General features: G+C 41.2%; 3 protein-coding genes across 7 annotated transcripts; 2 read left to right on the forward strand and 1 right to left on the reverse strand.

Moving 5' to 3' along the window:
• Positions 1 to 12: 12 nt before the first annotated feature.
• On the reverse strand, positions 13 to 4,344 carry LOC108136905 (single-stranded DNA-binding protein 2). Its single transcript, XM_017258364.2, has one exon. The coding sequence runs from the start codon at positions 3,823 to 3,825 to the stop codon at positions 2,482 to 2,484; it is 1,344 nt and encodes a 447-aa protein (XP_017113853.1). The 5' UTR covers positions 3,826 to 4,344; the 3' UTR covers positions 13 to 2,481.
• Positions 4,345 to 6,773: 2,429 nt separating this feature from the next.
• LOC108137016 (hexosaminidase D) lies at positions 6,774 to 25,170 on the forward strand. 5 transcript variants are annotated; one of them, XM_041709579.1, is made up of 4 exons: positions 6,774 to 6,866; positions 21,222 to 21,971; positions 22,365 to 23,799; positions 24,138 to 25,170. In XM_041709579.1, exons 2-3 carry the CDS (start codon positions 21,222 to 21,224, stop codon positions 23,733 to 23,735), a joined length of 2,121 nt encoding a protein of 706 aa, XP_041565513.1. In that variant the 5' UTR covers positions 6,774 to 6,866; the 3' UTR covers positions 23,736 to 23,799; positions 24,138 to 25,170. The 5 variants fall into 5 exon arrangements, with proteins under 5 accessions (XP_041565513.1, XP_041565516.1, XP_041565514.1 ...); XM_041709582.1 differs by having other exon boundaries at positions 22,365 to 23,753; XM_041709580.1 differs by lacking the exon at positions 6,774 to 6,866 and adding an exon at positions 7,141 to 7,275.
• On the forward strand, positions 17,040 to 18,003 carry LOC108137017. The gene is made up of 2 exons (XM_017258517.2): positions 17,040 to 17,108; positions 17,171 to 18,003. The coding sequence occupies exon 2, from the start codon at positions 17,175 to 17,177 to the stop codon at positions 17,442 to 17,444; it is 270 nt and encodes an 89-aa protein (XP_017114006.1). The 5' UTR covers positions 17,040 to 17,108; positions 17,171 to 17,174; the 3' UTR covers positions 17,445 to 18,003.
• Positions 25,171 to 25,252: the final 82 nt, after the last annotated feature.

Genomic DNA, 25,252 nt, shown 5'->3' on the forward strand with positions numbered 1-25,252 from the left:
CTTTTACTTCTATTTTACTTTTTACAAATATTGTTTTAAAACTTTATTTCATTTTATATTATATTGTTGTGGTTTTGTTTGTGTTGTGTACTTGTAAATTGTATAATTAACACTAAAATACTTATTCAAACATATTTCCATATTCAATCGGTTTTTTGTATTTCCTTCATTTTTTTTTTCGATTTTTCTGTGTTACTTTTTGCAATTTTTTTGTTTTTTGTTATTTGTGGTTTGGGCGTTTTATACTTTTGTTTACTTAATTCCGCTCCATTATATATAGATTTTGTGATTTATATAGATCCAGCAATTGAAACGCTCAAACCATAAGCGTTAGTAAATAAATTTAACTTAGTTACTATTTAAGTTTTCTCGCTTGACGCATCGCAGATGCGGCGTTTCATACTATAATTTAGATATAATTCATGCAGCACATACTATAATTTGCTCCACTCCTCTCATTCATATTTTAAATTCCGACACATTAAACATATACAATATTTAAAATAGATTTTTTTCATTTTTACTTGCTTAATTATTTTATCAATTGATTCGTGTGTTTGTGTGTGGTGGTGTTAATGTGTGTGTTTGTTATAAAGAAATTTCATTCGCTTCTTTATGTATATTCCTTTTGATTTGTTTATGTTGCTGGACTTAAAAATTAGTTTCGAATCTAACGCTACCATAGGGGTTGGTTGGTTTCTTCAATGAATTCATAATGTGCTGTATCGGTAAAAGGATGCAAGCACAGACATATACAATGTGTATATAGCTTTATTTATATTTTATGTACTTTAAGACTTTTGTTTGTACAGCATTCAAGTTAAGTGTGATATTTTGAAGTAATCTATTCTTTAGGTTATGTTTCTACAATTGTTGCTGCCTTTACGAAATATATATTCTTCATATGCATATTAAACAGTTAATTCTTAGAGTTAATCGCGTAGCTATTTTGCAATAAATTAGTGCATACAATAGGCTACTTCTGTATCGGTTTCTGTCTATATAAAATGTTTACATATAGCTTTCTATATATTATTCTTTCGCTGCCCTAATGCACACACAATGCCGTGAGGAAATCGAAACGAGTGCAAAACTGTTGCCGCTCTTTAAAGTGAGGGAAATTGTACAGATCGTGTCATATCTCATACAAATGGTATTGCTCGCCGTTGGAAGGAACTTAAATAACGATGTTCATTTTAGTTGTTTGGTTAAAATATAAATACATACATACACATACGACAAATGAGAGAAACAAAAATACACGAAACAATACAACAAATACGTTTTGAACAAACAAACAAGCACAGAAAGAATAGAAAGGTAAAGGAACGACCACAAAGTGCCAGGTTACAATTTCTAAAATGAGAATTAAAAAGAATAAAATTTGGGCAAAGCGAAACGATCTGACATTGCCCATTTGCAAAATGCAGCAGTTCAAAAAGAGTTCTGTGTATGAGTGTGGGTTACAGACTATCCATATACAAGTCCAATAATGCTAACTATATACTCATCTAGGTATTATGCATATGATTATAAATATTCCATTCATATACTTGCTTTGCTTAACAAACAATTGATCTGCGATTATGATTTGGGTTTTCTATATAAGCAAGTGAATGTGTATCAATAGGGTACAGGTGAATGGATCTGGTGAAGTTTTGTGTGAGGTGATTGTTTGCAACAACTAAACTAAACGCAAGGCTCACCTAACTTGTTGCATACATTTTTTACATTTATTTTAGTATACAGTCGAAATGTTACATCTTCGGTCCATAAACAGAACTTCAAGTTATTTAACTTGTGATTCTAGTTCTAGTTCGACTTGTAGAAGATCGACTGTTTTTGCTTGTTTATTGACATTACTGTTTTTGCGTGCTTGGATTTTCTTTTTCTTTTTACTTTTAAGTATTATTTTGAGTAATGCTGGTAAGCACTTACGTTCTGTCATCCACTGCACTGTGGCCTTTTCCTGACTTTCGGTACTTTCTTGTGAGTTGAACTTTCGACCAAAAACTAAAATTAAGCATAAAATACAACAACGAAAAGAACTTATCTAAAATCAACGACGAGAAGTTCAGGGCAAAGGGCAGTGTGAGTGGCGACAGAGCGCTTCTATAAGTCCGTTTGATCCTTTCACAATTTTACATTTGCTGTTTAGTCTATTATATTTAAGGGCCTTTTTTTGTTTCGCTTTTCTCTATTTCTCATACATGCGTTAAATGTTAATTACTTTATGCTTATGTATCAAGGATTTCTACTACCGCGTTCTTATTTGCTGTGTGTGGTGTTATGTGGGTTTTGCCTTCAGAAATTGTTGTTGCCATTGCTGAGCAGATTAGAGGCGGCGGCCCCAAGAGCAGCAGCCGCTATGGAAGCGGCCGAGGTGCTGCCCGCCGATCCGTTGGACGCTGCAGCCGCCACCACAGCTGCCACAGCGGCTGCCACCGTGTTGAGATGCTGCTGATGCTGCTGGTGATGTTGTTATGGCATGAAGTAGTCCGGATGATCTGTGTCTTTCTCGAACCGCTTGGCCTCCTCGTGCATGCTCTCCTTGATCTTCAGAATGGCCGCCGATTCCGTCTGATCGTTTTCGCCGGGTCCACCGAATCCGCCCAGATTGTAGTCGCCCATGCCGCTGCCGGAGTCCTCGCGCGGCGTCCCAGGTCCGCCGTTGGCTGGCGAATTCTTCATCCCGTCCAGGCCGGAGCCGTCGGGTCCGCCGCCACCATTAAGTACGGGGCCCATCGAGTTGGGCCCGCCGCCCATTGGACCCATGCCTCCGGGTCCGCCTCCACCTCCTCCGCCATCAGGTCCGCCGCCCATCGGAAATTCGGGCTTCATCAGGGCATACATGCTGTCGCCGGGTCCACCCACTGGTCCGCCCTGCGTGTTATCCTGCGGCGACGGCATGATGGGCGTTCCCGGCCCCGGCGGTCCATTGGAGCCGGGTCCGGGTCCATAGTTTCCTGGCGATGACGATGAGTACGCGTTCAAGGGCGCTGAAGCATTGGGCTGCCATTGTGGAGGTCTGCCACCCGCTCCACCCATGCCCATGGGCGGCATTCCACCGGGTCCGGGTGCCGGACCGCGCATTCCCCCTGGTCCGCCGTAGCCCATGGGTCCCATGCCGCCGGGTCCGCGTGGCGGATTCATGCGCGGATTCATCGGTCCCATCCCACCACCTGGTCGTGTGGGATCCATGCTGTTGGGCATCATGGGCTGGCCGGGCGGTCCGTTGAACTCATTGCCCATGCCCTGCATACGCACGCCGGGACGCGGTCCGCCCGGGTATCGTGGTCCTCCCATGAACGGTGGCTGGCCTGGCATCATCTGCGATGGAGGCGGCTGCGGACTGGAGGCGTGCGTTGGCGGCGACGGTCGCATCGTGGAGTTGGGGAAGAAATTGGGACCCATCGGTCCGCCGGGACCCATTGGACCACCATCTCCGCCGGGCGGCATCTGTCCTAGAGGACTGGGCGCTGGTCCGCCTGCATTGTGCGGGCCACCTGGTCCAATTCCGTTCACACCATAGCCGGAACTGACAAAGCCGTAGTCGTGGAAGGCCTTCGCCTCCGAGCTGTGATCGCACTGATCGCGGCGCTCCGGGGCCGCACAGTACAGGTCCCAGAAGACGCACCACCAGGTGTGCAGGAATCCCGGCGGCTCGCCCAGCGTTATGTTCTTCTCCCATCGGATCTCTGAGAGGAATGTCTGTGCTGCCTTCTGAGCGCCAACGTGCAGCAGATATTCGTACACGTACAGGGCCAACTTTTCGCGGGCCTGGGCGTCCGATGGAACCGCCGATGTCTTTGATTTGCCGTACATTTTGTGGGTTTTGTGTGATGATGTTTGGATGCTGCTGGTGGAGTAATTGCTGCTATTGTTATTGTTGCGACTGAATAAGGTGGTTTTCGGTTTAAGTTTGGCTTTTCTCGAATCTCTTTTTCGTCGCTATTTCTCTTTTTGTCTACCGACCACGACTTCCAACTTATTTAAATTTTATACTTTTTTTATGTACTTTTTCGAGGCTCTTGCTGTTTCCTCCTCTTTCGGTTCAGTTTCTGCTTCTTCTTCTTTAGCGGCTGCTGCTACTGCTGTTGTTGTTTTTTAATTGGCCGCGCTTTGGGCTCACGCAGCCGTTCTCCGCCGCTCTATTACTTCCACCATTTTTAATAAAACATATATTTTGACTTTGGCTTTTGCGAATGGGGAATGAAGCGCACTGTGTGCTTTAACTTTTGGATTTTTACTTAATAAACTTTTTAGCGGGCACTCTTCGGTTGTGTTTGTGTGTGTGTCGCCACTTCTTCGTTTTACCGTTTATTTTTTTTCAGGTATTTTTTGCCTGATTGTTGCTGCTTCTTCTTGCACAACCACTAAAAACAGAAAAAAAGAGAAGAGGGAGAAAGAGAAAAAAAGGAGAGCATGAGTGAGAGAGCCACTTTGTCTGTATGTGTGTTGCAAATTTTCGTGTGCTGTGTAAGGTGCGGCTGTGTGTGTGAGAGTACTTTCGTGAGTGCGAGAGAGGGAACGCGCGCATTGTCGACAAAACGGCACAAGTGCCACACTGACCGTCATAACTTTTGTACCACTTTTATTAAAACAAGATATTTATATTTACCCCTTTCAGTTTTCTTAATAATATGGACATTTTTATCTAAGAATCAGTAAATATAAGAAAAAATATTATTACTATTTACTTGGAATCAGAATTTAAATCGACATACAATTACCTAAAAATGTAAAGATAGTGCATATGGATTTAAAGATGATTTTTTAAAATATGTGTATATTTTTGAAAATAAAATTAATAGAACAAAGCTAACCTTATCCCATTTTTTTAAGATTATTAAACGCTGAATTAATTCCATTCCTAATTTAAGTTTTAAGATTACATTTCAAATTGTTAATAGGGATAAACAAATTTAATTATAAAACCTTGCATAATACGATTTCTTTTAGGCCAACTTTTAATACACATTTGATGGAAGACTTTTTGGATTGATGCGTCGCATGTTTCGGACAGGTGAGTGAGTTACTAGTGAGTGATGCCCTCGGCCTCTCGGCTTAGAACACAGATAGGTACCAAAACGACCATTCGTCTGTTGGAGTCTACGAATGGGGTCCCAAAATGTTGGTGGCACTGTGCGGGCGGGAGCGAGTGGGTGGTTTGAGTGACAGCCCAGAGAGACAGGGCGCGTGGCGATAAGACCAGTTTACTCTGCGGACAGGTGCATCAGTTACTAGGCACTACAAAATATATCCAATGGCTGGAAAAACTGTACAGCCGATTATTTGAATACGGTCTCTGTGGAGTCGACAAATGTACACAGAGAGCGAAAGTATGGGCTGTCAGCTGTTATCATTTAAAACTGAAGGTCTTATCGGAATCTATTATGAAACTAGGCGATGGGAAACTATTCAACCAGTGATCGTCAGAGGCTGAGAAAAAGGGTTAATGGTACTTCAAATTGCAGCAACTACAAAATACCGGTCCATCTCTCTTGCTCGCTCTTTTCGGCCGCTGCTCTCACACACATTAAAAAAAAGATATAAAATCTACATTAGTGCTTTTCTTTTTCTCTCGCACGTTCTACTTTTTGCCACACTCTCGCACACACACAAACGCGCGCACGCACAGCCTCACAGATGGCCGATTGTTGTTATTGTTGCATACGCACCTTTTACTGATTACTGTTGGTTTTTCGATCGCCCTGATACTTTGAATACTATTAATTTGGCGAGTGTCGTGTGATGCTGATTGCAATTTTATCACAAAATCAACAAGAAACACAATCACAAGTCGAGAAGCTGCTGCTCGCGAGAGAAAAGACAAGACAAGAGAGAGTGAGAGAGCGGGAGCGAGTGCGACGAGAGAGGGAAGGAGTGATAGCGAGAATAAGGAATTTTATTACAATCTCATTGATTTTTCGTATTCGTATTTGTATTAGCGGCTCCCCGGCTCTTCACATGTTTTGCGCGCATACATATAATTATTTATTATTAAACCGCGCGCTATTTCACTTTGTTTTTTGCTTTTTGCACCAATTCTCTTGCTTCGATTTGTATTTGTGTGTTTATTCGTAGTGTGTGCGTGTGTTTGCGTGCATGTATATATGCGTGTGTTTTTAATTTCTTTTCTAAACACACTTTTTCGCCTGCCGCCTCTGTGTTGTTGGTGTAATTTTTGCAAGTTTTCTCTTTACACGCCTTTCATTCGCCGTCTGCTTTGTCCGTGTATTCGACGATTGCTTTTACTGCCTGTTCGGCTGCTGCTACCACTGCTTCTTCTTCCACTAAAAATCGGCTCTTTTTTGCCTGTACGAAATTTTCACAGCGAGCTATTATGTTGAAATGCATTTTAAATGGATGTCATTTCGAAAGCAGAAAGAACGTTCACATTTTCACTTTGCATTTAATATATTATTGGATCAGTTAATTCGTTTAAACACGGCAAAATCGTATAAATATTTTTACTTCTACAAGTTGCGTCGTCGTCGTCTTCGTCTCGTTCGTAGAGATGGAAGGACCACTTATGTGTTATCGATATACAGATAAGCACGCCAACTGTGGGCAGTGTCTCCGCTAAGTTTGGAGTAAGTCCCAGGCAACAATCGATAGCTTTGATTGACGTAATTGCTGGGTTGCGGTTGCTGAACATAGCTTTTTTAGAGTTGCTAGACTGTTGAAAAAAGTTTTTGGGCATGCCATATTAAGCCGACATATTCTGGCAACACTTTTATTCTATACTGTAGACTAAAGTGAACAAGAACGGTCCAGACGTCGCGAAAATATTAAATTTGATTTAACTTGAAGGCAGTGGGCTTAGACAACAGAATAATTTACTTAAAACCAAACTTCAGTGGGTAAGTTTACTGTTCGTTGACATAACATCAAATTAAGGCTATGGAAGGGAATTGCAAAAGCCGGCATATCTTTTATGTGTATGCATTTACAAATTTGTTGCTTTACAACTGCAGTGCTGTTAACGTGTACAGTGTGACCAGGTATCCCTTTGTTTACGTTTGGAGCTATGAAAATAACGGACCTAGTGCGCAAGTGCATTTCGAATTGCATTTGCCGCCAAATGGAAACCGTTAGCGAAGTGAAAAGTTCAGTCTGCAATTGCAACTGTTCGCGATTACTCTTCCTGTGCTGAGATTTTTTTTCCAAAGTTCGATTTGCAGTTCGCGCGATTTCGACGCCATGCAGTTGAATAAATTGACTGTTGATTGAAAACTACTCGAACGGAAGGAGAAAAATACGGCCTCAGCAGTTAAGTTCGAAAATAATTTAAAAAAATGTTAAATACTTCGTGCATTCTTTTTTTTCTTACTTAACGGGCACGTGATGACCGAATTTGTAGCGTTCCGCACAACCCCACATTACCCCTTTTATATCGCACATTACCCCTTTTATTTTGTATATGGTCTCTTAGTCCTGGCACTTGTCAATGAACAATCGAAAGTGTAGAGGCCTTCGGCAATGCTGCACATTCAAATGGAACACTCAAAGCCCCCCTTTTTTTTGGCTGTGCTCCCAGCGGGCAATCGTTTACCAAATGAATAATGGCGCTTTTGGGCTACCCCTTTGTCAATTTTTATTGACACATTTTATTGGGCAAATCGTTTGCCCGGTAATCCTTTTGCATTTCTAATTCTGTCAAAATCGAGGGCGACATTTCCCAAGGGTCACATTTTTTTCCGTTCACTCTAAATTGGAATCGAAATCAGATTTTGTGCTGATGTCTGTTTGTTTGTGGTCGGGTCCCAGCTCCTGTTGACTTTCGTTTACAAACATTAGTTTTTTGCAATGCTAGCGAAATGCGCCCCATCAAAAAATACACAATGGCCCATTCAATTAGAAACATTTCGAATTGGAATCACTGAAATGCATTTGCTCTCGAGGATGCAGCTGTCGCCATTAGTGGAAAAGTTTGTCCCCAGTTGGGGACCACAAATCTGTATTAATTTACATTTAACGTGCACTGCGATAATCCGCCTGACTCAACTCTCTGTTATTAAATTAAGCTGTAATTAATGGCATTATCTTGTTATTTGTTATTCGCGCATAACTAATTGCTTGACAATTTAATGCTTTCTGCGCATGGATAAACACACACACCCACATTCTGGAAGAATTACGGCGGAGAAAAGGTGAAAGAACACGAGATTGAATGGAAATCTGATAACGGTGTGAGTGTCTTTTTGTTGTGTCATTTACAGTACGACTCCTGTAGACCGAACCTTTTCATCTTTTGATATAATTACTACATTTTTTTCATTAAAATAAAACAATTTTTATTCTTTGCTTTGTTGCCATATTTAAACGGGCGGTTCTTAAAATACAAGCACAGTTCCTGAAGGTTAAAAACAATTAAATCTAACTAACAAAAATAACTAACAATTTATACATTTTTGTATCATCCAAATTTGTATTTAAAATTTTTCTTTTACTTAGCGCTCAATAAAATCCAAGAAAAGTTTAAAGACTGCATTACATTTTAAATGGGATGTCTTTCATTATTGTTATTCAATTAAGTTGGACTCGCTTAAATTCGCTTTTGAGGAGTTCCAACTATAGTATTTTTTGCGGATTAAGCGCATGAGAGTGAATAATTTGTGGAAGGATAAAGCACTTCTCTTCGGTGGACCTTCACTCGTACCGTTTGTATCGTTTTGTGGAGCAGCTGCAGCTGGATTTTGGCATCGCACTGACGCAAGCATATTTCAGTGGATCGGGGCAAGTGGGAGGATTGTCGGGTGCTGCGGTCGTTGCCAGCCAGGATTTATGAAGCACCGCACTCCGATGGCAGGCGTTTCCGTTTCCGCCTGGCCTTTTCCTTGCTTTCTCTGCCATCCGCCTTTGTCGTCTTACAGCACAAGTGCTGGCAGTATTTTCAGGTTGCTGCACTTGTAATTCAATTGCTTTGAAAAACGGAAACGATCCAAATGTTGAATTACAATCTCGACCCCTTCACAATGCCCTCGGAAGTTGACCCAACAACTAAGATTAGTTTAAGATATTTATATTCGATAATAGTAATATGATCGAACAAAAGTAAAAAAGCTAATTCTCGTTAAAATGGATTATTTTTAGGTGTCTGTTCGTAGGAATAGAATTATTTACCCCTTAAAGATAACTAAGGTTAAGCCTAGTGCGTACCGGATAAACCCATAAAAGTATGCCATACTTATTTTTATCCCAGGCCAATACTCATGTATTGTCCTCCCTTAAAGTGGAACTAAGTAACTCAGCAGAGACATGAGAGGTGTCTGCATATATTCTGTATGGTCTTATTAAAGCATCGTCGCCACAGTTAATTAACTTCATTTTGATTAACACGCCTAAATTGCATTTAAATATTTCATTAGCCACGGCAAACTGGGCAACTTTTCACACACACTACTCAGTTATTCACACATTCACACTTTGGCCACCGCCAGCGAGTTTGGGGAAAACAGGGGAAAAGGACGGGATGTAGTCCCGGTATATTTTTACAATTTTCATAAACGCATGAGCAGGGAAAACGAAAAAGTTTCACACGCATACACACATACGTCTCCCCGCAGATTGTGTATAGTTTAAAGCAATGAGACCTCGCCCACGTGACTTGCAGTCCAGGATATTCATTATGTCCAAGACCGTTGAGGCCGAGTGGAGCAGGATTGGCGGCCAGAAGCCAGAATGTAAAACCAAGGAAATTCGAGATGAATTGAAACAATGATGGGGGGGCTGCAGAGAAGGGAAGCCAGAAGCATACATGCGTGAATCGAAACCTGCGGACAAGGAAACGGGTCAATGTGGCGATTCGCCAGATTACGTGAAACGTAGGGCTTCACAAAATATGCTGCAGTCCGGTAATTCAGGTGTAAGTCGATTATTTAAAAAATGTCAGCATAAAAGAATTCTCGACAGTGGAAAATATATTACATGTAAGAGGTTTACAAATTGTAAATCATTTTACAGGATTAAAATATATTTAATTTAAAGAAAATTTGAATTCTTTGAAAAGTAGAATACTTAAACAATAAATAAATAATATAAGGTCAAAGTCGCAGCATTAAAACAGATTATATGACATCTGTGAGGTTTTTGCCCATATTTATAAGAAGAGAAATAAATTTAACGAGAACAAAAAGGATCAAAGAATTTGGGCAAACTAGGATTAAAAAACACCTCTTAGATTATTTGAATAGACAAATGAAAACCTTAGTTTGCGCATTTGAAGAATAATCAAAGGGTTTTTGTTCAATTCCTGACAAAGGCCTTTTATAATTTGTGTATTCCCTAATACTTGAATCTAGCATTCCCAGCGTGCCCACTATTTGTTGGCTCACTGTGGCCGGTTGGTTGGTGGCCATGCATGCATCCTGTGCTTCATTTAAAAGTTATTTAGAGTTCTGCCGTCGCTTCTGCTGATGACATCGCATGGGAACATGTCCTGGGGAATGCAGTGGACCGCGACTGGGGAAAGGAACAGGGAAAGCGCTGTGCGTGAGCCCCGATTATATTTGCATGAGTGCGTATTGAAGTCAGACCTGGCCCTGCGGAGTTAAATGCAGAGTGGATCAGCGGGCGTGAGGAGCCGCATCTGCGGGTATTTGGTCAGACGGTGACAAGCAGAACGAAAACATTGCGAGTGTAAACAACCAGGACGTGGAGCAGGATGCGCAGGAAACCGAGGATGAGGGCATTACGTGCAACCTGCAACAATAGCATTAAGCTCGCAGCGGAATCTCATTTGGAAGCAATGCAAAATGCGCCACATTACTCGCATGCAAAGTCGAATGGGCCTGGATCTGGGGAAAATAGGACGCAGGGCAGACAGCGGAACTGGCACCAGTTGGCAGGACTCCTGCAGACCGCTGGCAAAACTTTCCTAGGCTCATTTCGTGTCCCCAACGGAGCAGCCCTGCTCCAATTTACATAGTTGCAACTTTGTCCTGGGCATTAGAACTTTGTAACTGGGTTTCGAAGGCAAAGTCAAAGGCTCAATCCAAAGCGAACCTGAATTACTTTTTGAAACTTGAATATAATTGCAAAAACTATCCACAGGATACTTAAGGTATTTTAAAACTTGGTTTTATATGATATTAACAAGGATCCCGAAACAATTTTATAAGTAAATAGCTCTTACAGTGTTTTCTGAACTAAGAGATACATTAAATGTTTTGGTAGAACCACAATAACTTAAGAAATTTAAGACACATATGAACGGGCCAAAGTGAGTTTATACTCTGAATTTTGGTTTTGTTTTTTTTTTCTATATTCTATTTATTTTGTTATTTTTTTAGAAGTAAAACTAACTAATTTTCTAAGAAAACTAGAATAGAATAAGACAAATCCCAACTACGTAGGTTTAAGAATCCGTCCATTTTATGTCCCTTAGAATACGAATGGAAACGGTTTGGAATAATTTTTTTTTTTTTATTTATGTTTCTATACCAAAATTTTACTTTCACACCGGATCGAATAAGTTAGTAAAGAAAATTCGGCAACAGATTGTCCATTAGAGCTTCAATTGTGTTTACACAAATTTAATCCCCCAAAGCATTTGTCTTGTTTGTTTTTGATTCAAATTAAAATCTAAATGCAGCGTGTTGGGCCTTCGTCGTGTCGAAATAAACCCCTTCGTTTGTTTGTTGCCGTTTTTGATGCTCACACACTTTGCATTTTCATTTGCATTTACTGGGTGCAAAATGAAAAGGGAGGAGCGTTTACGTAAAGTGAGGGTCGAGAGGATGGCTATTTACTGTTGCACTTAATGCATTTGAATTGTTATAATTTGCATGGTAATTCTCGCATTGGCCCGAAATGAAATTAGTGAAAATATTTTAATTGCTGCAGAAGACGAGGAATTATGCAAATGCGGTTAAAGCAGCAGGAAAATGCTGTTGGAAAATATGGAAATGCTGAGCCGTTCTCTTTGTTTGTCTAAACTTAAATGGGTTTCAGCTGGGGAGGAACTCGGCTTAGGAAGAGTTAAATTCGACTTTGGCTTTGGCTTTGGCTTTGGCCCACTTCCGTCATCTAATCTCCTTTCCATCCCGTTCGCCGCCCATCTTTGTGTCCGTCCCTCTGCCTTGGCTTAATTAATTTTTAAGACATTTTAGAAGCGGAGGGTGGCGGTAAAGTGTGCGGGTGACAGCTCAACCGGAGTTGCGCATACGCCGTGTTGTCTGACATTGCACCGCTGGCTGACAGTGATTAATTGGCTAGCTTCTGTGTACTCTGCTATGCTGCAAGTGCAAGATAAATAACAAAATGCGGTTGTGTACATACATATGTACAATGTACACATATCCAGCACATCAAGCCGGAACGAGTTTTACCAAATTCAATCACCTCCAAAGTCACTACGAAATTGGTCCAAGAGCTTGGCCAACTCTGTTGATCTTGGCTAATGCCCAAAGCCATGGCCAAAAGGCAGACATCTAAACAACTGACCGAAAGTTGGACTAAAGTGTTTGACATGTCCTGGTGACCCTCTGGCGCAAAACTTATCCAAAAACCCATGTGCATGCGGAATGTGCAGCAAAGTTTGCATTGTGGGGGCGTGGAAAAAGTGGGATGAGCATTAAGGCACTTGCTACATGCAAGCCGTAAACTTAAAAGATCTAAAGTGAGAAACTTTATGTGAACTTTGTGGACTTTTCAATTGATGTGCAACTTAATCCAGGTGGAACATTTACTTGCAGATATTTTATTTAATCTGTCGATTATGGTTATCTTGGTCTTCTCTCGTAAGAGAGCATTTCTAATCCGCTTAAAATATCAGACTGTTGTTGACACCTAATCTTTCCCTGGGGCTTAAACTTTTTAATCTGGGGCTGCGACAATGTGTGCTGCAGTTTTCCAGCCATTTCGTGCTGGCATCCATCAACTCGTCGGAGCTCAGAAGTGGATGGAGCTGAGCTGCTCTCCATGCAGTTAGTTAATAATTCATAAACATCAATCAGAGCTCGGTCCCCGTTCGAGAGAGTCGTAGAGTGCATTCCATCAGCTATGTCACAGCAGCTGCCTTGTTAAAAGCCTCCCCACATGCTCATTCCTCCATTGGCAATCCGGAAAAGTGGGCCAACACCGTCCGCATCTGCATCCGCATCCGCAAACGCCCCTTTGCTGTCATTGCATTGGGTCCGCATTAGTAAACATTTTGTTGTCGGCGCTCGTCATTTGCTGTCATCAGCCGACAAGGCAACACACCAGGAGATGCACTTGAGGGGCGGTTTCCAAATGGGGAGTGGCGACACAGCCTAGTCTGCATTTTACTGCCTGCTGAACAAGAGAATTTAATGGCTTTTGCGGAAATTAAAAGGCGCTCAGAGTTGGCTTTTTCCCCTCTCGCAAATATAACTGCAAACTGGAAATGAACACAAACACACAGTTTTAAAACAAACATACTTGCATTTCCATTTCCTTGACATTCGGAATTAATGATGAATGTTTGCATGGCTTGCCAACGGCATTCCTATCGCTAAATAAATATCACGCATACGCAGCATTGCAATCGCTCCCCTATATATGTACATTGTACATAATACAATACACATAAACTTTTTTAAAAAGTATTAAATATGCTTTAGCTAAAATGGCAAATAAATGTGTCAATAAACTAAGCATTTTTTTTTGTAACAGATATTTAAAAAATGATCATACTAAAAAATGTATGAACAATGGTTCGATTTAGACAAACCTTTTATATCTGCAGTTTGAGTCAAGTACAGCTTGATGGTTTTATCAAATTAATAGCAATCGTTATTTTTCTGTGAACATTTTATTTAATTGATATTAGAACGGCTCTATGCAAAGAATAACTTAATGTTTTAAAGTGGTTTTTGCTTTCCTTGTTCAAGAGACTAGTTCATTTTGCTGTTCTAGTCTGCTCGCATTGCGTTTTCAAGCATTTCAATTTATTTGTCTCCCAGCGAAGACTCATAAATCACTGTAAAGCCCATAATGCAATTGAAATCGATGTTCGCATAGCATATGTGCCTGCCTGCCAGCCAAGGGCTATGCAGGATGCAGGACACCGGATGTGCTGTGTAAGCCCTGATTGGATTCTCTGATGCAAAGACAATGTTACCGGGCACGTCCCGTCCAAATAACAATCGCTGACCTCACAGCAAACGTAGCTTTGTGCAGCCCAGCCTGCATATATATTTATGTATTATGTATCTCGCAGGACTATCTAAAAAATAAGTAAGACAGCCGGCAAGTAAAATGTCCAAACACGTTTTCCTACTCCAAACTCCCTGCTTTCGTCCGCTATCTTTGCTCTGTCACCCGTTTTGTTAGCAGTAAAATGCAGTAAAAACCATTTCGAATTATAAACACGGCGGCGTTGAGGGTCCCTTTTGAGGCGGGACACTATGTACGTGTCCTTGCCGTGATTTCACTATACCCTATAGTCATCGGGCAAATTGTTTTGCCCAATAACTAAAAATATATCTATAGGACTTATTATTGCAAATGGAAATAGGTTTATTCAAACTGAATATTAAAAAAGTTAATTTGAACAGCGAATTGTTATTTATTAATTATTTTTAGTTATTTTGAAGTAACATTTCAACTTTTAATTTCTAGTTTTTTAGTTTTAATTAATTTGTCAAAAAGAATTACATCCTAAGCATATAAGTTCTAGAATTATTTTGATTTTTATACCCTTGCAGAGGGTATTATAATTTCAGTCAGAAGTTTGCAACGCAGTGAAGGAGACGTTTCCGACCCTATAAAGTATATATATTCTTGATCAGCATCACTAGTAGAGTCGATCTAGCCATGTCCGTCTGTCCGTCCGTCTGTCCGTCCGTCTGTCCGTCTGTCCGTCTGTCCGTCCGTTTATATGCAAACTAGTCTCTCAGTTTTAAAGCTATCTGTATGAAACTTTCCCAAAAGTTGTCTTTCTATTGCAGGTAGTATATAAGTCGGAACGAGCCGGATCGGACGACTTTAGCATATAGCTCCCATAGGAACAATCGGAAAAATAATTGAAAAAAAATTATAACTTTGCTGTTTTTTAATTTTTTGTTTAGTTCTTCGACATATAGCAATGGTTAAATAATTCAGAATTATGGTTTAAATTTCATCAAAATCGGACGACTATAGCATAAAGCTCCCATAGGAACAATCGGAAAAATAATTGAAAAAAATTATAACTTTGCTGTTTTTTAATTTTTTTTTTTGTTCTTCGACATAAAGCAATGGTTAAATATTTCAGAATTATGGTTAAAATTTCATCAAAATCGGACGACTATAGCATATAGCTCCCATAGGAACAATCGGAAAAATAATTGAAAAAAATTATAACTTTGCTGTTTTTTAATTTTTTTTTAGTTCTTCGACATATAGCAATGGTTAAATATTTCAGAATTATGGTTTAAATACGCAAGTAAATCATAATTTTAATGTTTTCAAAAATATTTAATTCTTGCGATAGCTGCAAGGGTATATGAACTTCGGCTTGCCGAAGTTTGCTTTCTTTCTTGTTAAACTCAACTTAAATTGTATAAAATCAAAAAACTAAATTATAATTAATGTTAAATAATATTTATTTTGTAATACCTAGCATCTAAATTTTTTGTGGGCTTGTAAGAATACAGTCGGGACCCCAATGTTTTTTTATTTTATGGTGTCGCATAGTCGGGGCAATCAAAAGTGACACTTTTTTACGGATTCGGGTTTTTACTCGCGCTGCAGCTGTTGCTGTGACAGTTTTGCTTTTTCTTTTTACGTTTTGCTTTTTGCTGCTTAGCGCTTTCGAGCGGACAAACTGAGTGTTGCATGGTTATGGATGCTGAGTTCTAAATTTCCCACAATTTCCCGACCTTCCTTTCGCCTCCTCTGCTGGTCTTTTTTCGCTCTAAAGTTTTGCAGTTATAATTTACTTATGAAGTAGGTAACAACGATTTTATTAAGACTGGCCAGGAATTCAGGCAATCTTTGAAGTTTTTGCTAAGTTTTGCTTCAGCACGGCAAGTTTGTTAGTTAAGATGAAAAAAAATGGGCGGGAAAATAGGAACTAGTTTAATCAGAATATTTTCCTTACAGCTGGCGACAAGTTTCGTTTCGTTTTCGTTTTTGTTTGTTCTCATTTTCATTCACAGTCTGTTTGCTTTCCCAATTATAAATTTGACTGCAGGAAGGGGAAAACGGTTATGGTGTTATATTTGCATACATTTGATTGCCAATTTTGGTGCCATTCCGTTGCCAACAAAATATAAGAGTTTATGGCGGAATTAAAGTGGTTTATGACATTGCATTTCTGGGTGTTTGTTTATAAACAGAGCGTTCGATAGAGAGGATGCATAAAAAAAACAACATTTGGCTTCCTATCCAGGCAATCCCTGTATATTTATTTGCTTGGTCTGCCCATAACTCTTAATATTCCTAATACACTTTAACTGGAAAATCCTATGCAATCCTAGCGAGCACTCCTGCTCCTCTTATCCCAGAATTCTCAACACCGTTTCCAATTATTCTCCCCATGGGCAAGTGCTGCACTTCTGACTTGGTGAAATTTATTTGAGTGGCCATTGAGGGATCTTGAGTCGGGCCGAGGAAGCAGGCAAAAGGGGGAAAATACGGATATTTTCTGGTGTGGTTGGCCCACAAATCATCGTCCATTAGTGGCCGCCTGCTAATGGACGTTAATAAGGCGTTAAATGGCCTAATTGTCGATTATGGCTCTCAGGCCGATAAGATTCTGGAGGGAGAAACTAGCACAATATTTTGCAAGCCCAAGTATTCAACTCAGCGCCAGCCTCCTTTCAACACTTTGTGCACTGACGAAAATTCGGTGAAGGCGGGCAATATATTTTTATTTATTCAATAATTTAATGAAAAATTTCCCATTATTTTTATTATTTTTATTTAATAATATTTATTTGGGATCTTTATTAAAGTTGACTTTGATTTCGATAATTGAGAATGTACTAAATTAAATTCTGAGAAAATTGCAAAGCTTAGTTTGAAGCCCACAATTTGCCAAAGATAGTAACATCTTTAAAATGACTGTTACAAAGGGAATGCCACTAAAAAAAATTCCATCTGAAATTGCTATAGTTGCCTTTGAATTCTCTGGAACATTAAAAGGACAGAAAAGTGTACATAAGTATTAACACTTTAAAAATTGTTCCCAACTTAGTCTGTTTACATATCCAACTAGCGGAATGGCTACACGTTTGCAGAATTTGAAACGCAAATCAGAAGACGATTCGTCCAGCGATTCCAGGACTCCCCGAAAGCGTTTCAGGGACATTCACCTGAATGAAGATGTTGATAGCACAAGCAGCATTCCAAGCTTGGACAGCGACGATTCTCTGGAACCACAAGATTTCGGGTACTGTCCAGAGCTGGGACCCAATGATAATCCCTACTACCTACAAAACATGATGCTCTACGAATTGTACGTCGAGCGTGTCAAGCGCAGAGTACAGTAGACCTTTGATAAAATAAGCAAATGCCAAATAAGCGATGCCGAACTTAAGATCCACTGATACCAAACTCTCTAGGAAGCGGTTGAGTTAACTTGGAACTTTGATATAACTGTGGCCCAATAATGTGCAATAAAACATTTAGGAAAATGAACTCATTACTTAGAAATACATTTGTATACATTTCTAACTTTACAACTCAAAGGTGACAACATATATATACCTGATCTATTAAACTAGCGTATTTTTTACCGTGCACCTTTCTGCTCAGACCCCACAAAATTGAGCTATGGGCTGACCGGCAGCTTTATCCTTAAGCCATGTTAAGGCAGCTTTGTCTGGCTTTCTCTTCCCCTTTTCGTATCGCAGATGGAAGGCAAATTTTCTGCTGCTTGAAATGCAGGACACAGAATGCAATATAAGCGATGCTAGAGCCACTGAATGGGAAATCAGGAGCAGGAGTAGCACAGTGGTCTAATCTGAAGAAGATTTCGATCCGTTATTAACGTAAAATACGGGAATAATTAACTCGGAGGAGTGACTACACATTGAAGATTACAAAAATTAAGCAAAACGGTTCCACATAATTTTATCAGTTTGTATAGCCTTATCATTTTCATTTGATTGCTTTGTTCATTGTACATTTTATTTTAATTTGCTGCAGTCAAAATTAAACTGTGCAATACAAGCCAACAGCTTTTATTCATTTATTTGAAGTAATGTACATGAATATTTAAAAAATAAAGTGATGATGCCCAGTTGTATATTTCCAATAGAATATGCCCGTTTAGCGCTCCGAATTGGGCGTCAAGAGCAGCGCTTCAGTGCATTTTGAGTTCCCGTCAGAGCACGCTTTAAGGATTTTTCATGTTTCATATTTTTGCGTGCTATCTTTTTTTCGCAAATACTTCAGTTTCGTTTTTATTTTTGTGGCAAACTGCCAAATTTTGTGGTGGGCGGACACTTCACAGCGGCATTTGGTGGGGTGTTGAGGACATGGCTGCTATTTCTAGCACTGCTCTCCATTGAACGAGTGGGTGGAGGTCACAGCCGCAGCAGCAGCAAATGGACGAACCCCCGGCCACTGTCGAAGTGAGTTGCGACTGCAAATTGGCCTGTCGGTTTTGTGGTGCAATTACATTTAATTTAGGAAACAGTCGCCCGAAACTGTTCTGTTCTGTTCTGTTCTGGTCTGTTCGGTTCTGTCCGATGAGCCGAGTGCTAATAGCACCGATCCATTGTCCTGTCGAGAATGTGTCCTGTCAGAATCTGTCGGTAACGAACAGGAAAAGGGAAAGTATTAATTTTGTGCACTGAGAGAAGGGAATTCGGTTGAGAACAAGGTGAATTCTCTGAAATTTAGTTTCATCCAAAGAACTGCTTAGTTCTTGAAAATTTTAATATTAATAAAAAATATTAATTGTAATTTAGAATTTAAGTTATAGAAAATTACATATGTTTGGAATAGTTTATCTTCTTTACTTTTGATTGTAATAAGACATTTGATCATTAATTAAAATTGTGATTAAGAAAAGTTAAAAGCAGGAAGTTTATAAAAATATGAATTAAATTGAACCTGAGAAGATAACATTGTCAATCAAACTTCAGTTTAATTTGTGCATCAAATGCACTAGAGTCGATCGAATTCCATTAAAAAAATGTTTTGTTCCAATCCCTTTTTGCATTTTGGGTTTTGTAAATTTAACATCTCGATTTATGATATTTAAATATTTCTAAATGTGAAATAGCACATGAAAGATGATTTGAGTGGAGGGTGCTTGTTCTGTTTTTGGCTCATATCACCACACATACGTAACCCCCCTTCGGGCGCCTCTGTTTACTGTGTTGGTTTCCCCGTTTTGCATCCTTGGCAAGAACTTTTGCCAACAAAGCGTCTGAAAAACGAGAGCACCCATTCAAAGTAGTTGTTGTGGCTGGGAAAATATAGAGATAGCAAAGAGAAACTCACACGATTTCTAGGCCTTCCCCTTTGCCTCGTCCAATTGGGAATACCCCAGGGAAAATGTTTTTGAATGTACCAGTTTGGCAACAACAGCCGATGGAAAGTCAAGAGAGAGCGAAAGCGAAATAATGCAATTGTGGATTAAGCCAAATGGGTCAGCAATTGGATTTCGATTGGGTAGTTACCAAATGCAAAATTGATGACGAATATGTGTTGAAATCTATGCAGCTGTTGATGTCGTCTTAATTTCAGATTGAAAAATTATACAAACATTGCTGTGTATATCTATAATCTTTTGTGCCTTGAGAACAAAAATGTCCACCATTTGGTTTTTAATCTTAAACAAAAATTCTTTCTTCAATGTTAAATGGGAATAGCTTAAACTAAACTAGACAAATTTATGAAATTTTCTTCGTGTGGCGAATTTAATATGTAAATATAAAATATACCATTTACTTATAAATGGACATGGAGATTTAAGCAGTAGCTTATCACAACCACTTTTATTCTATAAAATATATCCTTGTAGTATTTTCTTTTGCTATGTAAACATTTCCCCAAACTATTAGTAAGGATAGCAAACTTCTCATTAAATCACCTTTTGGGTGGTCACGCCGAGTATCCACCAGAACCACTTCACTCAACCGACAAACAAGTGTCCACAAAGACTTAAAACTGTTATGCGATTGTCTCTGCTGCCACTCACGAGCCAAGAACCGCGAGCCATGAACCACGAACCGCGTGAGAAGTGGCCTAAACGGCGCTGGGCCATCCACCACTCACCATTCACCACCCACTGGCGGCCAATGTGAAAACTCAATTCAATTTCCGCCTGCCAGACAGCTGCACATTTCCACTTGAGCACTTGCATTTATCGCCTGTCGAAGCGTGCCCGTTTTTGTTTGGCTGCTGGCTGCCATCTTGCGGGTCCTGAATAACGCCTCGTATCCATGCCTGACTTTTATTCGCCTATTTGTAGAAGATCCCCACCTATGCAGGCTGCTTTTATGACTCTGCCAGAGACTCATTTAAATAAGCTGCCAGTTGTGCCTGTTTAAAAGAATGCATACAAACTATCAGCCAAGCCATTAAAAGCATAAGGCAGACCACTTTTCCTGTTGCTGTGGTCGCATGCCAGAGACTTTCAGCTCTTATGCTGAGCATCTTCAGGCAAAATGTATTTACTTTTAAATAAACCTAAAAGCCATACCAAGTAGCTTTCATTCGTTCACTTAAAGCACAAATCTACAAAATTTACTTCTATAAATCATAAATAATATAAACGAGTATCTAGTTTTTCGGCCACTGTTGCAGTCTCCTTAACCCGATAGCATGGTGCACAGCCGCAGGAGTTGGGCAAACACAAAGGCTGGAGCCAGAGCCAGTGCCAAGACCCACAAGAACTGCAAGAACAACAATGGAAACAGCCCTTAACGCAACCTCAATGAGTTGCTCTGCCGGTTACGGTGGCGTATGAGTAACGTGCTGCTGCTGGCGCCAGTTGTGGGCGGATTTATATAGCATAACCCCGGGGTCTACTTGTTGGATCTTCAAATATTTATGAAAAGTGATGCAAGTTTTTACTTTAATGCCCTGCAGGGGCTACCTTTCCACTGCCCTACACTCAGGGTAGAGTTTCTGTTACATTTAAAAATATAATAAATATATTCATGAAATATGTATATAAATCTAAATATAAATAAAAAAAATTTAACCTGTAAGAACCTTAGAAGCTTAAATCTCCAAAAAAGACTGATCCCTTATTGGTTTTTTAAAAGCCCTGTACTTAAACCCATTTTCCTTTATTTCTTTCATTGCAGATGCACTCAAATCTGTGGATATATATTTGGCGCCGAAAACTTTCTTTTCTTTTGGTTGTGTCTGGCCTAGTGCTCGTCGGTCTTTGGACGTGGGCCATACTAATCGATACGACAACCGCCTCCTCGCAGCCAAAGGCCGCCTCCTCCAGTTCTGAGCGCCAGCAGCAGCAGCAATCCACCGGTTACCAGCAGGTGCACATCATCCAGAAGCTGATTGCCCAGGCCAACCGGTTGCTGAAAGCCGAGCGACTTAAGGACAACGCCGTCGAGAAGTCACCTTCTCCCGTCCAGCGGCTGGGCAACGTGCGATTCCTGCGACCCACGCAGGCCAAGAAGGCCCCGCTGCCCATGTCCGAGAGCTATCTGTTCGAGGAGGAGCGCCTTAAGATCCTGGAGCAGCAGCAGCGCCAAAAGAACGCCGGGATGGAGGAGCTGAATGCCAATGCGGAGGATGAGCGAATGCTCAGCTCGGCGGAGCGGCAGACGCAGTACGAGCACGAGCTCCAGCGGATGGGGGTGCCGGTGGTGGCTGGAATTGGGCCGGATGGTCCAAAACCTCCCGCCGAGCGTCTGGTGCACTTGGACCTGAAGGGCGCCCCGCCCAAGCTAAGCTTCCTCAAGCAACTGCTGCCTGTGCTGCGTGCCCTGGGGGCCACCGGTCTGCTCATTGAGTACGAGGACATGTTTCCCTACACCGGAGCTCTCCAGCCATTGGCAGCACGGAATGCATACAAGGAGGACGAACTGAGGGTAAGAGCGGGTTTAATTGTGAGGGTGTTTCTGTAATCTACTCTGAAATATCTTAAATGAAAATAATCCCTAAAGTATTTGCCAAATTATTCCAAAAACAGCAAAAAATTTTAAAATGCCTCAACAAGATTTTTTCAGGATGCTTTATTATTTAACCATCTAAAAAACCGTATTCTAAACACTTGCTGAAGAACAAACTTTCATGGGATAGACAATTTTTCAATATATCGAGACTATAAATTAATTATGCTTTCATAAGAACGGCTTGTGTTAGCTCTAAATTCGCTTGAAATCGAATGCTTAGAATCTTTTTTTCACACCTCTTACACCCTTATATGTATTTATTCTTATATATTGAATGTGTGTGCTTAATACTTACATGTTTCCCTGCAGGACTTCCTGGAGTGCGCTGCTCTCCACGGGCTGAGCGTGATGCCCCTCGTCCAAACTTTCGGGCACATGGAGTACGTGCTCAAGCTGTCCGGCTTTGAGCAACTGCGAGAGCTGGCCTTGAGCCCGCAGTCGATCTGCCCCAGCAAGCCGCAGAGCATGGCGCTGCTGGAGCAAATGCTCAGCCAGGTGATCGAGCTGCATCTGCAGTGCTTGGGCCAGGCGACTCCCGTCTCCGCCGTGCCCACGGCCCCCATTCGGTTCACCCACATCCACATCGGCTGCGACGAGGTGCAGCGCATGGGCGAGTGCAACAGCTGCCGCCAGAGGCTGCGCAGTGAGCTCTTCCTCTCGCACGTGGTCAGTCTGGGGCACTTCATCCGCCGGCAGTGGCCGCAGCTGGGAGTGGTCATTTGGGACGACCAGCTGCGATCGATGTCGCTCAGCGAGCTGCAGCACTCGCAGATTGGCAACTACGTGGAGCCGATGGTGTGGGTGTATGCCAGCGACATCTATCGCTTCATCCAGCCCCAGCTGTGGGACACCTACGCCAAGGTCTTCCCCGGAGCTTGGACGGCGTCCGCCTTCAAGGGCGCCTTCGGCGAGAGCTTGATGGTGCCGCCGCTGCAGCACCATCTGGAGAACAACATCCGCTGGCTGGCCGTGATTGCCAAGGAGGGTGGTAGGTTCTCCAAGGGATTGCGGGGTCTGGCCCTGACCGGCTGGCAGCGGTACGATCACTTTGCCGTGCTCTGTGAACTCCTGCCGGTGGGCATGCCCAGTCTGATGACATCGCTGTCCACCGTTTCGAAGGGCTACTTTAGTACGAATCCCAAGGATAACGAACTGCTCCGCGTCCTGCAGTGCGTCTTCCAGCCGGACAGTCGGCGATCGGGTCGTCCCTGGCTGGAACTGCATCCAAATGCCCATCACAGCCAGCTATTCTCTTTGTGCAACTATCCCGGTCACATGGTATTCAAGTACGCCCTGCGCCTCTTTGACAAGCTGGCCGAGATCGAGCTTTATCTGCAGCAAACGAAGGACCAGAGCGCCTGGCTCTCGGACTACAATGTGCGGCATAACTTCAGTTCGCCGCTTAGGGTGCGGGAACTGATCGCCAGATCGCCGATGCTCATCGAGGAGCTGCGCATGATGGCGCGGGAGGCACAGCAGCTGCTGTGGGAGGTGTACGACGAGTACACGGTAACGGAGTTTGTGGAGCAGACCATTTATCCCAGCATCGAGGCGCTGCAGCGACAATTGGTCACGGCGGAGTCACTGCTTCAGCGGCGCACCTGGCCACAGCGACCACTTCCTCTGGTCCTGAAAGTGCAGGAGGACCTGGGACTAGTGATGAATCAACAGCCAAAATAAATATAATAAACTGGCTAGGTGAGCGACTACACGTTGCCAAGCTGGAGGCTTTATTGCCCCAAAGGTATACCATCAATTAAGAATTCAAAACACATATTTTTCCTATCGCTATGTCTGATATAAGATCCATTCTTAAGCCGTAATTTGTATTATAATTATCTTAACTTTATCAGTTTCCATATAAGCTAAGGTATAATGATGTACGACTTTGATTAGGCATGTCATAATGCCCTTTAAAAAAAAAAACACAATGATGCTTGTAAATTTGTAGTTGTAGAATATAGTCTTGTTTTAAAACTTGTTTTGCGCATGCCAAAAAAAAGATAGCTTTTACAAAATTTTAAAAATAACAATTATAAAATTAACGGACATACTTAATTTACAAACTTTTTAATTTTCCAGTCAAAAATGGTCAATTCTAATTGGCCTGAGGCCCAGATATGAGTTATTTTGCTTTCATGGACTGATCCCGTATCGACTGGCACCAATGGTTCTGAATCTAAATCTACTCGATAGTGATGGCGTTCGAAACGCCCAAGCCCAGCACGGCTGATAAGCCAGGATACTTCAAATGTTGACAGCAGCAGCGGCACTTCTCAAAATACATAACGGTAGCATAAGCCACTTGTAATACTAATAACATCAAATGTTCATTTTTCAAGACTACTTTGTAAGCAAAAACTCAATTATACTAGTTAAATATACAATCTAAACGTACTGCAATTAAGATAAATCAAAAATATTCATTTATCGTATTTTAGATTTTTAATACTCTAATTTGAAAACTTAAAATAATTGATCCCTATAGCTGCACTTGAAATAATTATCTACTTCACACTTATCTTTATCTTAAAAAGGTTGAATTTTTGATTAGGGTCCTTAGCGTCTTGGTTCTTGAAATCCAGTTGAGTCTTTCTGTTTTCACAAGGATGAGTTCCTCCTATTAATAAGACGAGATAGTGTCTCCATTCTCTGCTGACGTATGGAAACCAACCGGTAAGCCGAGGTTTTCAATCTTTTGGGCTACTCGGCAGTGTCGGTTTTGGTTAGCAACGAAACTCAATGATGGACTGATAAAACCGCACGGGCAACCAAATTCTTGGGACTTCCACTCCGTTTTTCAAATCTCTTCATGTCGCCTTAAACTCGTCGAGAAAATTTTGCGATAAAAACCGACATTGGCGGGAAAATGGCGGCTTCAGCTTGCAGAGTCCATGTTTTAGATTCGATGCAACATGACGGCGTAAATCAGCACAGCATTTCTTACTTAAACGTATAGAAGTTTTTCCCCGGTTAATTTATTTAGGCGGATGACACCTCGATAGAATGGGATATGCAATACTAGTAGCTACAACTAATGCGTTCGGCCTTTATTGGGGTTGAAGAGGGATTCAGTCAAGCCATGGGTTTCATCGAAATGTTCAGTGTGTATGGTTCTGTATCCCAAGATTTCTGTCACCAAAAACACATGCACTTTTTCCTATACCTAAAAAATAGTCTCTGTATACACAGAGATA

Source organism: Drosophila elegans, unplaced genomic scaffold (genome assembly GCF_018152505.1).
Source record: "Drosophila elegans isolate 14027-0461.03 unplaced genomic scaffold, ASM1815250v1 contig_476, whole genome shotgun sequence".
NCBI lineage: Eukaryota > Metazoa > Arthropoda > Insecta > Diptera > Drosophilidae > Drosophila > Drosophila elegans.